The sequence below is a fragment of the Brachyistius frenatus genome, unplaced genomic scaffold (assembly GCF_029030835.1).
Source record: "Brachyistius frenatus isolate BFR_SWC_R1_liver_20210118 unplaced genomic scaffold, ASM2903083v1 Contig_364, whole genome shotgun sequence".
Taxonomy (NCBI): domain Eukaryota; kingdom Metazoa; phylum Chordata; class Actinopteri; family Embiotocidae; genus Brachyistius; species Brachyistius frenatus.
The window spans coordinates 114051-131992 of NW_027210963.1; the positions used below are offsets into that span (position 1 = coordinate 114051).

Genomic DNA, 17942 nt, shown 5'->3' on the forward strand with positions numbered 1-17942 from the left:
CAGAGTTTGATATAAAATATCTGCTCATGTCCACGGAGACATCGGCGATACGCCCGGTCCAGTGCTCACAAACAGGTGTAACTCAGGAACTAATGATGATCAAGAGATGAAATTTGTAGCAGTTACTCATCAGGGTTATAACTTTCTCTTGCTCCCCTGCTGTGAACAGTTCACCAACACAGCAGCGCTCCTGCTTTTTCACAAACTGCTTTCCAGTCAAGGCAACAACAACCAAAAAAACTGAAAATGATTGAGGAAAATGTCCTCCAGCAGCCTCCACCCTCCCATTATATGTCAGTTATTAAGCTCCTAAATTCATGAGTTTATTTCATACACAGGTTAAACTTCTCTCCTGGATTGAGAGCGATACTGTGGGACTTTCACAGCAGACCTTTAGTGTTTTCTTGGAGATTGTCAGAAATAGAAACAGGAGCAGATCCAGGGAGGAAAACCCGAGTGTTGCTGAGTATCGATTCATCCTCGTGTCCAGGCGTCTGTCTCCTCGCTGAGGGAGCAGAATGGAAACAGAACAACTGGAGATGTTCCCCTTCACCAACAAAGAAACGTCTTACAACATCTTAATAGAAGTCAAGTAGTAGAAGAAATACAGGATCCTCAATACAAACACCAGATATCTCACCTGCTTCAGTTCGAGTAGAAAATGAAGCAGATACATGCTCTGATCCTACAGTCATCTTTCATTCTCACGCATGAAACACACGTGTGGTGTTAATTAATTAATCTAATCTGTAAAAAATATATTATCTCATGCTCCAAGTCATGTGGTCTGTTCCAGGCTGCAGAGCCGCCCCGCTGATGTTCATCTAAGACTGAAAATGGAGCTACCTCTCCTCCACACACACACACACACACACACACACACACACACACACACACACACACACACACACACACACACACAGCCATCAGTAAATAGCTATCTGTGCCTGCTGTGTGTGATGTGATCGTAAAGAGGGGAGTCAGTAGTGCAGGAAGAAAGGAGAGTGTGAAGAGGAGCACCAACCGAGGCAATTTACCCCTCAGATCAGAGATAAGAGCGTTCAGTCAATAAGCACTGATCTCATTTGAAGATATACCACACTAACTACACACACACACACACACACACACACACACACACACACACACACACACACACACACACACACACACACACACACACACACACACACACACACACACACACACACACACACACACACACACACACACACACTCTCTCCCAGTAGTAGGTCTGCTGCTGTCACTGCTGTCAGTGTCTCTCCTCTTGCTGTTTCCAATGCAGATAAACCTATTGTTACATTAAATACTGATTGGACAAATCTCCCTCTGCCTGTCCAATCAAACGTCTTCTTTTTTTTTTTTTTCTTCACACAGACAAAGTGTGAGTTTAATCCAACATGTCTGCAGCATGTGAAGAAGGAGCGCTGCAGCGTGCACAGCATTAGCTCCCCTCAGGCTCCAGTCAGGCTGCGTCCACTCTGGACGGTGTTTTCATGTTTCGTCCTGGTTGGTATTCTGCAGAGATCCTGCAGAGAGAAACCTGCTCAGTTAGGGTTACCTCCCTCAAGTCCAGCAGTCCCTCGCAGTATTTCTTACATCACCTTGATAAATAGGAACATCTAGTCCAGTTCTCATGCAAACATTGTGAAAAGTGAGATGATGTTTGCTGTCTAACAGCATGTCTCCGCTGGCTGTGAGCTGCAGCTCTGCTCACTCTGCCTGTGGATTATTGCTCAGACTGCAGTTGTGGTTGAATCTATAACGCTCTGGATGAACAGTATCTGTCCACTGATGACTCCTTACTGGTCATTTAAAGGCCTAACTTTAATCTGGCATATCTTCCATTAATGTGGTTCGATGAGTTGTGTTACATTTTAATTCTTAAGCTGTCTGAATATTTGAGCAAATAAGGAATCCCAAAGCAGGATGAGCCTCCAGATAAATCCTGATTTTAGAGGAATCCTGCTCAGCGCTGAGGAGGAGGACCTGTTGATGTCAGACTTGTAAAATAGATGTCGATGGATACGAGTGTTTCCAGCTGTGTAACTTATGCCGAATGAATTTTCAACCCCGGCCATGTTGTCATATTAAAGACAGTTTTATGTCTCCTGCAGGAGAGATGGAGGTCAGCTGGGACAAAGTTCAGCTCTCCATACGCAAGAGAAAGACTTTACAACAGGACAGGAGTCAGGAAGTATTTTAGTTTAGATTCATTTGACTGAAAATGTGTTGAGAAATATGCATCACTAAGGCAGTGATGATTAAAGTCCTGTTATCTTTTGTGATGTAGAAGTTCCTCTCTAAGTCTAAATCTAGTTTCAAGACTCTTAAAACTAGAACTGTTAAATTTAAATTACTCTTAAATAAACTCTCAAAATCACTTTTGTGTTTGTATGTCGCATATTCATATATGTAAGTGGGAAGGATGGAGCATCAAATCATTTTCCTCCATGGTCCATTCAGTGAAACGTGATGAATTCAATCCATCAGCTGTTGGGTTCATTCAATAGAAGCTCGTGCCGACATGTTCACGTTTTATAAAATGGAGCTTCAGTGCTGATGGGATATCTTCTGCTCCTCATAACCATTACTCTAAATACAAATCTGGTATCCATGTTTTTTATGTATTTATGCTCTTCCACGCACTTTACAAGTTTTTGTTTGTCTTTGTTTGTCAAAGAAGAACAAATTTTAGTAACTTAATATTTATCAGAATATTGTTTAGTGTTATTAAATATAGGTTCTTATACTACAGAAGCAGAAACATATCTAAAGAGAATAAATTATATGTTTTCCTTTTACACAGGCACAGCCATGTAAAGAAGTACATACATGTTGGCTTTTATAAATAATTGGAAAAGAAAAGATTTCATATTCTTTGAAACGTTACACAGAAACGTGTTGTAAAACAAATGACATGTATTTACATTTTATAGTCCTCGTCATGATTCAAATACATTTTAAAATAAATTGATCATTGACTTTAATCACACTTTCAAATCCATTAAAGTAGCATCAGGGTTTCACATCAGCTGTCAATCATTAGAACCAGATTCAGATCAGATTTTTCCTCGTGGTGTTGAAGTACATCACGTTTATCTGTTGGCACAGTTTCAAAGAGGATCAAATATTTGCTCGTCCATATACAGTGGGTACGGAAAGTATTCAGACCCCTTTAAATTTTTCACTCTTTGTTTCATTGCAGCCATTTGCTAAAATCAAAAAAGGTCATTTTATTTCTCATTAATGTACACTCAGCACCCCATCTTGACAGAAAAAAACAGAAATGTAGAAATTTGTGCAAATTTATTAAAAAAGAAAAACTGAAATATCACATGATCATAAGTATTCAGACCCTTTGCTCAGTATTGAGTAGAAGCACCCTTTTGAGCTCGTACAGCCATGAGTCTTCTTGGGAACGATGCAACAAGCTTTTCACACCTGGATTTGGGGATCCTCTGCCATTCTTCCTTGCAGATCCTCTCCAGTTCCGTCAGGTTGGATGGTGAACGTTGGTGGACAGCCATTTTCAGGTCTCTCCAGAGATGCTCCATTGGGTTTAGGTCAGGGCTCTGGCTGGGCCAGTCAAGAATGGTCACAGAGTTGTTCCGAAGCCACTCCTTTGTTATTTTAGCTGTGTGCTTAGGGTCATTGTCTTGTTGGAAGGTGAACCTTCGGCCCAGTCTGAGGTCCAGAGCACTCTGGAAGAGGTTTTCTTCCAGGATATCTCTGTACTTGGCCGCATTCATCTTTCCTTCAATTGCAACCGGTCGTCCTGTCCCTGCAGCTGAAAAACACCCCCATAGCATGATGCTGCCACCACCATGTTTCACTGTTGGGATTGTATTGGGCAGGTGATGAGCAGTGCCTGGTTTTCTCCACACATACCTCTTAGAATTAACGCCAACAAGTTCAATCTTGGTCTCATCAGACCAGAGAATCTTATTTCTCATAGTCTGGGAGTCCTTCATGTGTTTTTTGGCAAACTCTATGCGGGCTTTCATATGTCTTGCACTGAGGAGAGGCTTCCGTCGGGCCACTCTGCCATAAAGCCCCGACTGGTGGAGGGCTGCAGTGATAGTTGACTTGGTGGAACTTTCTCCCATCTCCCTACTGCATCTCTGGAGCTCAGCCACAGTGATCTTTGGGTTCTTCTTTACCTCTCTCACCAAGGCTCTTCTCCCACGATTGCTCAGTTTGGCTGGACGGCCAGGTCTAGGAAGAGTTCTGGTCGTCCCAAACTTCTTCCATTTAAGGATTATGGAGGCCACTGTGCTCTTAGGAACCTTGAGTGCTGCAGAAATTATGTTGTAACCTTGGCCAGATCTGTGCCTTGCCACAACTCTGTCTCTGAGCTCCTTGGACAGTTCCTTCGACCTCATGATTCTCATTTGCTCTGACATGCACTGTGAGCTGTAAGGTCTTATATAGACAGGTGTGTGCCTTTCCTAATCAAGTCCAATCAGTTTAATTAAACACAGCTGGACTCTAATGAAGGAGTAGAACCATCTCAAGGAGGATCAGAAGAAATGGACAGCATGTGAGTTAAATATGAGTGTCACAGCAAAGGGTCTGAATACTTATGACCATGTGATATTTCAGTTTTTCTTTTTTAATAAATTTGCACAAATTTCTACAATTCTGTTTTTTTCTGTCAACATGGGGTGCTGAGTGTACATTAATGAGAAATAAAATGAACTTTTTTGATTTTAGCAAATGGCTGCAATGAAACAGAGTGAAAACTTTAAAGGGGTCTGAATACTTTCCGTACTCACTGTATCTCAAAAAGCCAACAGTTTACATTTTTTACATGACTGTGTATAGGTGTACATTATACATTATATATATATGTATATATATATATATATTATATATGTTTGATGTCTGGTGACATCACTGTGAGGTGACCTTTGTTAAACCACTGATGTCTCCAGCAATGTTTCCTAAATTACCTGTACACGCTTATTATGTCATATCCTGTTTAGTTTGTCGAGTTGAGCTTATTTCAGTTAGGAAAGTTTGAATAACTTGGTTTTGTGGCATAAAAACAGCATTTCAATGAAACGAGGAAAACAACGTTTTAAGTTTTCCTTTGTTCTCCTAAAATGAAGTGAAAGGTCTTCACAAAAGACATATTTGATTATCCCCTGAATGGACTTCCATATTGTGGCCATCTGCTCCCAACCTGACACACCTGATGGTTTCTCACACAGAACCATTGAGATGTCATCCTGGAAAAGTGTTTAGAAAAGTAGTGGCTCCTTTAAAAATACTACATAGCTGATTGGCTCACCGTCTGTCACAGGTTCACTACAACCAATCAGATCCTAGTTGTTTCTGAAGGACCCGCCCACAGCTGCTGGTAGTTACTGACAGGAGAGCTGAGTTTACAGCAGCTCCTTTCTCTGTTGTTTGGTGACTGACATGATGAAAGTCCGTTTACTGCACCGCTGCACAACAAGCCATTAAATGATTTCCAGTTTTATTGGTTTTGTTAATGCAGTCGTTTGTAAAAAGACATCATCAACAATAGGTGTCTCTGGATTTTCTTTTCCTCTGAACTCTGGCATACAAACGGTGGACAACATAACCAAAAATGAGCTTTAAAGGATGCACAGTGTACAGCAGGCAGGAGGACAGGCCTTCAAACGATAACAGATGTTTAATGTTTAGATGGTTTAAGATCAAGTTAACAACGTTTTAATGCAGAAGAAGTTTTCTTGCTCTGTAACTGGAAAACACTCATGATTCATGTAATTCATAATGAATCATAAGTCACGTTGATGCATTCAAACAAACAACCAGTGCTGGAGGAGAGTCTCCGCCCAGCAGTTCCTTTTCCCTCCGGACCGGTGCTAAGACAGGAATCTAAGAAACGACATCACATTTCTTCAAACATTCAGAGGGAAACTGGCTTCAGTGCATCTTCTGTGATCGTTCAGCACATTCACATCTGAACACTGAATCATTAAGTAAAGTATATCTCAGTTCCCCTGTTTTAATGTAGAAACTGAAGGAGCCTCCGAGGGTCTGTGTTCATAACGCTGCTGTGGTCCACAGCGTGGGACACCGTCCTCCTGTCTCCTGAAGACACAACACAGCATCATCTTTGAATGTATGTCGTCCACTGTTTTCCAGACAGACGTGCTGTACTGTGCAAAAGGTTCAGGGACTTTATATGTTCTCATGCACGATAGAAGTCCTGCAGCATCTTCTTCAGCGACAAGACGAAGGAGGAGCTGTGATCTCATCATCATGGAGTCAGCGTGGACCACGAAGACAGACTGAGTCCACCACAGGGACACAGACAGTTCCTGCAGCCTTCAAACCAGTGAGCAGGAGGACCAAGGAGATCCGGCTGGTCCAAAGGGCTCACACCAAATATTACTGACCTTCACAATCATTTCTTTATTTTGGTGCCTAAAGTTTGTGCAGATCTTTGCATACACACATACTGTACATGTCTGTAGAGTGTTGGTCGTTGGTTGCAAACTGATTGATGAACAACACGTCAGACGTTCCTCTGGATGATGTCAGATGTTCTTCAGACTCGTTCTGACACTTTCTAGAACTTGTGTTGAAGTTGTGGTTTTTAGAGATGATGTTTTTTATGAGAAACTAATTGTGTAGTTGTAGTTTAACCGTGTGCTGTCTGTGATTTTCTTCAGTGTTTTTGTAAATGATCTACTGTGAGAGAAGTGCTTTATTCTGATGTTTGCTAAATGTGTTCCTCCACAGCTCACTTCCACCCGACACGCTCGCAAACCAGAACCTGGTGCTGGTGGTCCGTTTCTCTCATGAGAAATGCAGCATTGATTTATTTTTATTTCATCGTCTCTATTAAAAAAAGCATTTGTGTCTGAATGAACTGTTAAAATCTGCATATATTTTGTCCTGAGGCAGCAGTCAGGCTGCTCCTCCCTCCGTCACTCAGGTCATCAGTTCTGGTTCACAGCAGAGGTTCAGACGGACCTCCAACACACCACCTTCTGTTCAGAGATCATCTGTTGGAGTCTTCACCCTCCAGGGTGCTCAGGACCGTAGGCTCCGCCCACCGCTGCTCTCTGCTTCCTGCTGCCTCACTCTGTTCCTGCAGTGACCCGGTTAGAACTGAACCAGAACCTCAAACCAAAACCAGAGGAGACTCTGATCTGGTTAGGGTTACCTGATCTGGAGGGGCAAGAACGAGCAACTACAAAGCAGAGCTGGAATTAAAGTCCAGCTTCTGTTCTGCATCTGAAGATCCAACACACACACACACACACACACACACACACACACACACACACACACACACACACACACACACACACACACACACACACACACACACATAGACACACACACTCTCACACACACACACACACACACACACACACACACACACACACACACACACACACACACACACACACACACACACACACACTCACACACACACACACACACACACACATAGACACACACACACACACACACACACACACACACACACACACACAGACACACACGCACAAACACACACACACGCACACACACACACACACACACACACAGACACACACACACACACACACTCACACACACACACACACTCTCACACACACACACACACACACACACACACACACACACACACACACACACACACACACACACACACATAGACACACACACACACACACACAACCACACACACATAGACACACACACACACTCACACACACATACTCACACACACACACACACACACAGAGACACACACACACACACACACACACACAGAGACACACACACACACACACACTCTCTCTGTGTTCATTCAGGACCGAGTTGTCTGGAAAACAAACAAAGATATCAGAAGGTTTGACTGAGATGAGATTTTTAAGGCTGAAACTTTTGGATTGAGTTTAAAGTTTTATAACTTTTTACAGATGTGTGTTTTCAGTACTTTTAATTGGCAGAATTGGTAAAATAATGAATTATTTTGTTATTTTTGTGAAGATTTCAAAGTCTAGAAAAAAAGTCTTAATCGTCTGAATGAAGAGCATGAAATAAGATGATGCACATGTAAATCATTCCATCAAACATTTGAAGTCTTCATTTGAAATATTTTACTGACTTGATAACATTTTCTAAATTTTAAATGATAGCTGAAACAATTGATTAAATTAAATATGGGTTTATTTGATTTGTTTATCATCGCATTCTGTTTTTTTTATTTATTTTATTTATACAGCGTCACTACTTTTTTGGAAACCAGTTTGCTAAACTAACTTTATGCTGGTGTGGAATTTATTTCAGCTGGTCACCCACAGACTCAGATAATTACTGATTTGTATTAATATAAAGGAACAATCACAGTACATTATAACAGATGGAGGACACTGAACATGAATGTACTGGAGGACTCGGTGGACCCTGCTGAATAAGCTGTGAAACACACTGCTGTGGTGCTGCTGGGTTTTTGGTTTTTTTACTATTTGATCTTGCGACATTGTTTCAGAAGAAATGTCTCTTCACTGCTCAGTGACTGAATTACTGTTTGTCCAGTGAAACTAAACTGATGCTGCAGCAGTCATGATGTCACAGATGTCATTCTAAAACCTGTATTGTGTAAATACGACATCTTCCCCAGCGTAGACGTTCAGCTCTTTGACCTGCTTGTTCTCTGTTTTGTAGTAAATAAAAGACTAGATGGATGAGTACAGATGGACATCTGCTAAAAAGAGAAGAACACCGCGGACACAGAAGGACTCTAAAAAAGATCAACTAAAACCAGAGCAGATTTGTAACGGAGCTGTTCTCTAAAGAGTGACAGAGCTGATGACGGAGGAGGATTGTGGAGCGCTCGGAGCCCCTCCGGGTCTGAACCACTGAGCTGTAGTCCACCGGAGGACCACCCTGAAAACAAGCCTTGCTGAGTGGAGGACACCGTTAGAGAGGTCACGAGAAAACATTTTATTTTTGTAAACTTTTTTAAGTTTATGGTTTCCAAAAAGAGCAAACACTAATGTATATATATACGTATTATATATCATATGTGTGTAATATAGTAAGTATGGTTAAAAAAAAAAAAAAAAAAAACTTGGGGAAGATGTCTTTGGAGGAGGAAGGTGAGGTGAGGAGACACCGGCTTCCACCCCGGTCCTCTGATTGACACCCAGCACACCTCACCCTCCGCTGGGCGAGACAGGATGATGGGGAGGGGGCTGACTTTATGTGTGTGTGATTGTGTGGGGGGGGGGGGGGACTATTTGACAGTTGGAGTCCACAGTGAGAGCCGAGAGGTCGGGAGGGGGCGTGTCTACGGGGGGCATGTGTGCTGGGGGCGTATCTGCGGGGGGCGTGGGTGACATCGCTACCAAACATGTAGTTGCAGTGTTGTGGTTTGAGGTGGCTGTGCTGTGTAGTAAACTGTTTTTGTACATTGTGTGGGGTGGGGGAGGGGTGGGAGGTGGGTGGGGGAACAGTGGGGGATGGGTGGGGGAACAGTGGGAGATGGGTGGGGGAACAGTGGGGGAGAGAAAACTGCTTCATGGGACAGTCTCGGCATCGAGGGGGCTGAGGGGGGGGACCAAATGTGATGTCGGGAAAAGGGTCATGAGCAAACAAAGTTTTACTAAGAGTCTCTTTGAACCTTTCTATTTCTATGGATCTCGACTTTAGTGACTTCCTTCTATATTTAAACATTGTACTAATAACATGCTGTCAGGCATGGTCGGAGAGTCAGTTGTAGCCATTTACTAATGTTGTATTAATTGTATTACCAGTAAGAAGAAAAACATTTATATATGAATATAGATATATCTATTTGTGATTTGCAACTCTTGGACATGTTTGCCTTTGGTTTTGAACTTCCATGCAGGACTCGATGAACTGTCGACGTATGATGAGGTTTCTACTCGTGTGACGTTTTACTCTGTTCTTTCATTTGGTTTTGGTTTTCCTTCTAAGTTCAGCTACTGAATGTAACTTCAAAAACTTTTTAGGTAGATGATGTTGTTTTATATATACTTAAAAAAAACAAAAAAAAAAACATACCGTACTCTGTAAATTGTATACACCTGTAAATGATATAGAAAAATGTTTCTGATTATATGCTGGACTTCCTCCTCTGCTGACCCACACAGACTGTACTGTCACGTAAAGACTGAAGAGAAGAGAGGACGGAGACGTTTAAAGAGCCGCGGGGAGACACACAAATGTCTAATCACTACGAGATCAGCCTGAATTCAGGCTTTTGAAATGAGGACGAGCTGTCCTGTGTGACAGAGACACGGGGACGGAGGGGAACGATGACAAGAAACTTTTTGAAATGTAAATTTTTCTTCAAGTTTTTTCCTCCTAGTCTCCCTCTTGAATGTGAGTGTTAGCGAGGTGCAGGTGGGGGAGGGTGAAGGGGGGAGGCAGCAGGATGAGGAAGAAACACTTCCTGCTGAGGGACAGGGGTGGACAAAAATAAAAGACACTATCTGTAGTAAAGTAATATGATGTTACTGTTTAAAGACAGACGTGTCACCAGGTTCACGTCGAGTGTCTGAACACTGAAAGCAGACTTCTGTTGATTTAACTCGTTCCGATCATTTCCAGTCATCATCTTTCCACCAGCTCCAGATTCATCGACCAGATGCAAGAGTCAGAGGTCACATGATCTGCACTCATCCCACTGGGCACGAGCATTCATGAAAAACTCTCCTTTCTTTGGACTTTTTGTAGCTCAGCATCACATTTGATGTAATAATGATAATACTGTTGCAGCCAGCTGAATGTAGCACAGTGGAACGGACTGAAGGACTGAAGGACTGATGGACTTATGGACTGATAGACTGAAGGACTGAAGGACTGAAGGACTGAAGGACTGATGGAATGAAGGCCTGTAGGACTGAAGGACTGAAGGACTGATGGACTGAAGGACTGAAGGACTGATGGACTGATGGACTGATGGACTGATGGACTTATGGACTGACAGACTGAAGGACTGAAGGACTGATGGACTGATGGACTGACAGACTGAAGGACTGAAGGACTGATGGAATGAAGGCCTGAAGGACTGAAGGACTGAAGGACTGAAGGACTGATGGACTTATGGACTGATAGACTGAAGGACTGAAGGACTGAAGGACTGATGGACTTATGGACTGACAGACTGAAGGACTGAAGGACTGAAGGACTGATGGAATGAAGGCCTGTAGGACTGAAGGACTGAAGGACTGATGGACTGAAGGACTGAAGGACTGATGGACTGATGGACTGAAGGACTGAAGGACTGATGGACTGAAGGACTGATGGACTTATGGACTGACAGACTGAAGGACTGAAGGACTGATGGACTTATGGACTGACAGACTGAAGGACTGAAGGACTGATGGAATGAAGGCCTGAAGGACTGAAGGACTGAAGGACTGATGGACTGATGGACTGAAAGACTGAAGGACTGATGGACTGATGGACTGATGGACTGATGGACTGATGGACTGAAGGACTGATGGACTGATGGACTGATGGACTGAAGGACTGATGGACTGAAGGACTGATGGACAGAAGGACTGATGGACTGATGGACTGAAGGACTGAAGGACTGAAGGACTGATGGACAGAAGGACTGATGGACTGATGGACTGAAGGACTGAAGGACTGAAGAACTGATGGACTGAAGGACTGAAGGACTGATGGACTGATGGACTGAAGAACTGATGGACTGAAGGACTGAAGAACTGATGGACTGAAGGACTGATGGACTGATGGACTGAAGAACTGAAGAACTGATGGACTGATGGACTGATGGACTGAAGAACTGATGGACTGGTGGACTGATGGACTGATGGACTGAAGGCATGAAGGACTGACGGACTGAAGGACTGATGGACAGAAGGACTGATGGACTGATGGACTGATGGACTGAAGGCATGAAGGACTGACGGACTGAAGGACTGACGGACTGAAGGACTGATGGACAGAAGGACTGATGGACTGATGGACTGAAGGACTGAAGGACTGAAGAACTGATGGACTGAAGGACTGATGGACTGATGGACTGAAGGACTGATGGACTGAAGGACTGATGGACTGAAGGACTGAAGGACTGATGGACTGAAGGACTGATGGACAGAAGGACTGATGGACTGATGGACTGAAGGACTGATGGACAGAAGGACTGATGGACTGATGGACTGAAGGACTGAAGGACTGAAGGACTGAAGAACTGATGGACTGAAGGACTGATGGACTGATGGACTGATGAACTGAAGAACTGATGGACTGAAGGACTGAAGGACTGATGGACTGAAGTACTGAAGAACTGATGGACTGAAGGACTGATGGACTGATGGACTGATGGAGTGTGATCTCATGTTTCCTTTATTTTGTCCATCCCCTGTAGAGCAGGACAACCTTTTTTGGAGACCGTGTTGAGACAGCAGGATTGTAGACAACAGTTTTTTTGTCCTTGTCCAGCAGGTGTCAGACAAATGTTGTCCTGATGATCCAGTGTCACCCCTCCATCACTGTGTCTCTGTCTCTCCGTCCTTTAGGAGTGGACAGGACTGTGGACTCATAACAACTGATCTCTAGATGAACGTCTCAAAGACTAAATGAGCATGTGTGTGTCTGACGGACAGACACATACCTCCTGGGACAACACAACTGAAACAGCTGGGACAGACTGCTTTAGTACATGAGGACAGACAGACTGGGACAAAACAAAACAGCAACAACAACAAACAACCTACTGAAAACAACGATGTCAATCTGAGCAGGGATCCAGATATCCTCTGTTCTCTGCCACGTTCTTCTGGTTCTGACTTTTTTGTTTTTTTGAGTGGAGACTTTTTGTCCTGTTTACATGTGAATGCCGTCCATCCGTTACTGGTTGGAAACGAACTGAAGGTGTGAAGCAGCTTCATTCTGGTACTCCCTTCGGTTGATCCATTAGCGTGTCCTCTTTCACCTTCCCTGTTCCATCCACTGACCCGGAACCGGTTCTACAGAAACATGTGAAAAATCCTTGAGCTTCCTATCAGAACCAGTGAGTCTTCTGCAGAACCTCCCCGTTTCTTTATCGTGTGTATACCTCAAACCCCAATGCAGAAACCTCCTAACCAGACCTCCATCACCCCCTTACCGTCGACCTGCTAGAGCCCCACTGAAACCCACAAGCCAGAACCACACCTACCTCCCCGGAAACCCTCTGACCTCCAGCTTAAAGTCCACAGTATACTTGTTGCAGAGACAGTCCAGCAGGTTCCATCAAACCCAACCACGCGTTCAGTCCAACTTCTTCCCACCAGCCCTGATTGTGTGTTTAACCGCTGGTCTCTCACAGCTTCTTCTGTCTGTTGAATTGAGTCACTGTAAACCTGCTCTGCAGCACAGCACTACAGATGTTTGTTTAAGGTTTCATTTGAGTCCACTTTGTCCAAAATAACACATATAATGATGAGATGATGTCCAGCTCAACGCTGGGGAGGGTTTTAAAAAACATAGAAGTGTGAAGAAAGAAATCCCTGAAAGAGTTCACGACTGTTGTATTTGGCTTGAAGATCTTTTGGGAAGTCACAGAACAACATTCCTTCAACTGAAAGGACACCACTGTGGTGGTAAATGTGTGTAAATTGAGCAGTGACATCATCTTCTTCACCACAGTTCTCCATTTCTTCTTTCATTAACCTTTCCAACAAGTCCTCTTACCTGCGTGTTGTTAGGTCAAACTATTTAGAAAAGTGTTGATATGAAGACTCAAAAATGAACATTTTCTGTTCTGCTATACAACAAAACCTCCGACGTTAAAGCCAGAAACACTTTACAGTTTAAAATAATCAAAGTGAGGTCGTGCTCAGAGGGACGTCCCTCTTCATTTACATCTACCACACCAAGTTGGGGTGAAAAAAAACTGCCATTTATAACACGTGTTTCTATTTAGCGATAAGTATACTGTTGCCTTTATGCAGCCACGCCCCCAACAGCCTCCTTGTCCTATGCAGATCCCCAAAGCACAAAGGTTTGAATGGTGACGAGTGAGAACTGGAAAGAAGAAAAAAGAATTTGCTTCTGTTTCTGTTTGTACTTTTCTGTCTGGTTTGATGTGTTCGATGCTTCAGTTTGTTTTTGTATTCTTTCTGTATAGATCCTCCCATCCTCTGTGTCAGTACCAGAACCTTGTATTACTGTATATTAGGAGAGCAAAGAGACTCTTCATGTGTGACTGTGGCTTCACTCCACCTCTGCACATCATTTCTCAGTTCAGATATATAACAGTATATTACAGATGTACTATTCAGCATATGGATGCTTTGGTATTTATTTCTCTGGGTCTTTCTTTCATTATGCTCCCAATGTGCTTAAAAAAACAGAACTATTTATGACAATATGGCTACATTATTATCACAGCTATTATTACAGTTATTACTACCATGATTATGATTAATAAACGTTTCTTTCCTCAGTAACTCCCATGTTAATGCAGTTCATGCAGAAACGAGTCTGTTCATGCACACAGCAGAATAATGTTGTTTAAAGGCACCAAAAGAACGGATGACAATAACAGAAAAGTATTGTTTTCATTACTAATAAATCTGTTCAAATCATTGATGTGGTTTCAGAGTGACATTAAAACACAGTAGAGTTTAGATTATTGTGCCACCTAACATTTATTTGTGTGTGTGTGTTCTCTGATATATAGATAAATAGCTCCTTCTAGTGGGTGTGAGCTGCCCTCTTTCTTTCTTTCTTTCTTTCTTTCTTTCTTTCTTTCTTTCTTTCTTTCTTTCTTTCTTTCTTTCTCTTTCTTTCTTTTTTTCTTTCTCTCTTTCTTTCTTTCTTTCTTTCTCTTTCTTTCTTTCTTTCTTTCTCTCTTCCTTCCTTTCTTTCTTTCTTTCTTTCTTTCTTTCTTAACTTCTGGGTGGATTTAACAGTTGAATCCTGTTTTGGGTTCAGTTGGAACATAATTAATAATTATAATGAAAACAATTAATGGAAGCAGGACAATGGCTGAGTACAAGTTAAATCCGTGCTTCATTTCTGATCATGCATAGATATCTATCCACTAAGTAGTTGTTTGTACCAAACCGTATTTCAAGGGCTTCTATTGCTGATTTCCTGAGTTTGACGCTTTCTGCTCCAGTTTCAGGTCGATGGTCATAAAGCCGTGTGGAACTTGGAATACTTACGAAGGTTATCGCTTCCTCCAGTTCCAAGTATATGCAACAGGAACTTTACTGTCACAGCTCACATGTCCACCAATGGTTTCAGGACAGTTCTTTCTCACTGTCACCAGACAGCTGCTGGACAGGAGCTGAAACTTCAGCTTTTGTTCTTAAACCTTGAGTCTGGTCAAAGAGAGTGTCCTGCGTCATCCATGCACAACAGCTCCATTAGGAGATGTCATCAGGAAGCACAGCATCAACTTCCATTGTTATGCAGATGACACTCAGCTATATCTTTCTATAAAACGAGATGAAACTAATCAGTTAGTAAAACTTGAAGCCTGTCTAAAAGACATAAAGGCCTGGATGACCAAAAACTTTCTGCTTCTAAATTCAGACAAAATGGAAGTTCTTGTACTTGTTCCTAAACACCTCAGAAACTCTTTCTGTAATCACTTAGTTCCTCTAGATGACGTTGTCTTGGCCTCCAGCAAAACTGTGAGGAACCTTGGAGTCATCTTTGATGAGGATTTGTCCTTCAGACACCATATAAAGCAAATCTCCAGAACTGCCTTCTTTCATCTACGTAATATTAATAAAATCAGGAAAATCCTTCCTCAGCGTGACGCAGAAAAACTCATTCATGTGTTTGTTACTTCTCGACTAGATTATTGTAATTCCTTGTTGTTAGGATGTCCAAATTACTCATTAAAAACCTGCAGCTGATCCAAAATGCTGCAGCAAGAGTACTGATGGGATTTAACAAGAGAGATCATATTTCTCCAGTTTTATCTTCTCTTCACTGGCTTCCTGTGAAATCAAGAATAGAGTTTAAAATTCTCTTGATGACTTACAAAGCTCTACATGACCAGGCTCCATCATATCTTAGAGATCTTGTAGAACCATATAATCCTAGCAGAGCACTTCTCTCTCAGTACGCTGGTCTACTTGTGGTTCCCAGAGTTTCCAGAAGTAGAACAGGAGGCTGAGCTTCAGTGTTCAGGCTCCTCCCCTGTGGAACCAGCTCCCAGTTTGTGTTGGAGGGGCAGAAACCCTCTCTAGCTTTAAGATTAGACTCAAAACGTTCCTTCTTGATAAAGCCTATAGTTAGGGCTGGCTCAGGTAGACCTGAACCAACCCTTAGTTATGCTGTTATAGGCCGAGGCTGCTGGGGGACCTCGTTACATGCTGAGCTTCTTTTCTTTCCTCCTACTCTTTAACTGACTCATACCTCACCATCTTCTTCTCTCCCATAGTTTCTTCTTATTATCTGTTGTCTCCATTCAGTTCCTTCACTCGTGTAGTTTCTGTTCTTTCTTTTCCAGATGTCCCGTCATGGAGCTGCATGTCTCTGCTCTGTGATTGTCGTCTCCACCAACAGTTCTTCTCTTCTATCTCTATGCTGTCCTTTTCTCTCTCTGCTCTCCTCTCACCCCAACCGGTTGAGGCAGATGCTCCGCCCACCTCTGATCCTGGTTCTGATAACAGATGCTCCGCCCACCTCTGAGACTGGTTCTGTTAAAAGATGCTCCGCCCACCTCTGATCCTGGTTCTGTTGACAGATGCTCCGCCCACCTCTGATCCTGGTTCTGTTAACAGATGTTCTCCACCTCTGATCCTGGTTCTGTTGGAGGTTTCTTCCTGTTAGAGAGAGTTTTTCTTCCCTCTGTTGGAGGTTTTTCTCCCTTAAAGAGTTTTTTCCCTCCTAGCTTATGTGAGAATTGTTGAATTGTTGAATTGTTGAATTGTTGAATTGTTGAATTGTTGGTTTCTCCGTATAATATTATAAAGTCTTGCTGTAAGGACTTCAATGTGTTAAGTGCCATGAAATAACCTGTGTTGTGATTTGGCGCTTCATAAATAAAAGAAAAATAATAATAAAATAAACAGCTCGATATCAGTTTACACGTGGCATCAGCCTGCATCTCCACGTGGATCTCCTGTTACCACTTATGATCAGATCTCACTTCCCTGCTCTATCTGAATGTTATGACAATCAATTATTCTTCCAATTTATGTTGTCTTCCAAAAGTCCAAAGAATAACAGGTTAAAGGTCTCCCTAGGTGAACGAGGAAAACCGGTGGTCCTCCTCCTCGTTGTGGACTGTTTACGCTCACACATCAATAACTCACATCAATCGACACACATCACACACAAGTTTGTACACACATCCAACCGCTCTCTTCTTTCCCTGACCTTCACCCTCCAGCAGAAACCCAGAGCCACTCAGATCAGCAACACATCCGCCTGCTCTGAAGTGAATATTTCACACAACAGGTCCTATTTACTCCAGCTGGCTGCACCGCAGCGTGAATCCAGACCAGGTGGCTCAGCCAGGTGGAGCGAACGTCTTCTGTGTTTTGGTGAACACAAGCGCAGATCCACCTGCAGTGGTGAGGAGGTGTGTCACAGCTCACTTCAATCTTGGTCAATCAAATCAGCTCCTCTCATTTAACATTGAATGGATCTGCAGCAGGTGAACAAGGGAACAGTGGAGACCGACGTTCTCATAACGTCACCGTTCATGTCTGCGCTCAGCTGGCAAAAAAGTGAAATACGATCAGTTTTTTTTTTTTTATCAAAGGTAGGTGAATATCAAGTTTGATCGAGGTGTCATATCATCATATCGTTGAGTAGATCATCTTCACGTTAAATCATGTCTCTTCTATTCTTAATGAACTGGACGGTCTGTCACAGGGTCAAAGGTCAGCAGGGTTTTAGCTTCCTGCACACACACATGTACCGAGTTCTGTCTCAGTCCACCTGTCTGGCTC

At 42.8% G+C, this 17942-nt stretch overlaps 1 protein-coding gene across 1 annotated transcript in view; it reads left to right on the forward strand.

Annotated features, from left to right (window-relative positions):
* Positions 1-6966, forward strand: part of LOC138636269 (RNA binding protein fox-1 homolog 3-like) — a 66303-nt gene extending 59337 nt beyond the window's left edge. Inside the window, exon 12 of the mRNA XM_069724207.1 lies at positions 6222-6966. Within this exon, the coding sequence (XP_069580308.1) occupies positions 6222-6269 (48 nt within the window). The 3' untranslated portion in view covers positions 6270-6966. The remainder of the gene's footprint in view (positions 1-6221) is intronic.
* The last annotated feature ends 10976 nt before the right edge of the window (positions 6967-17942 follow it).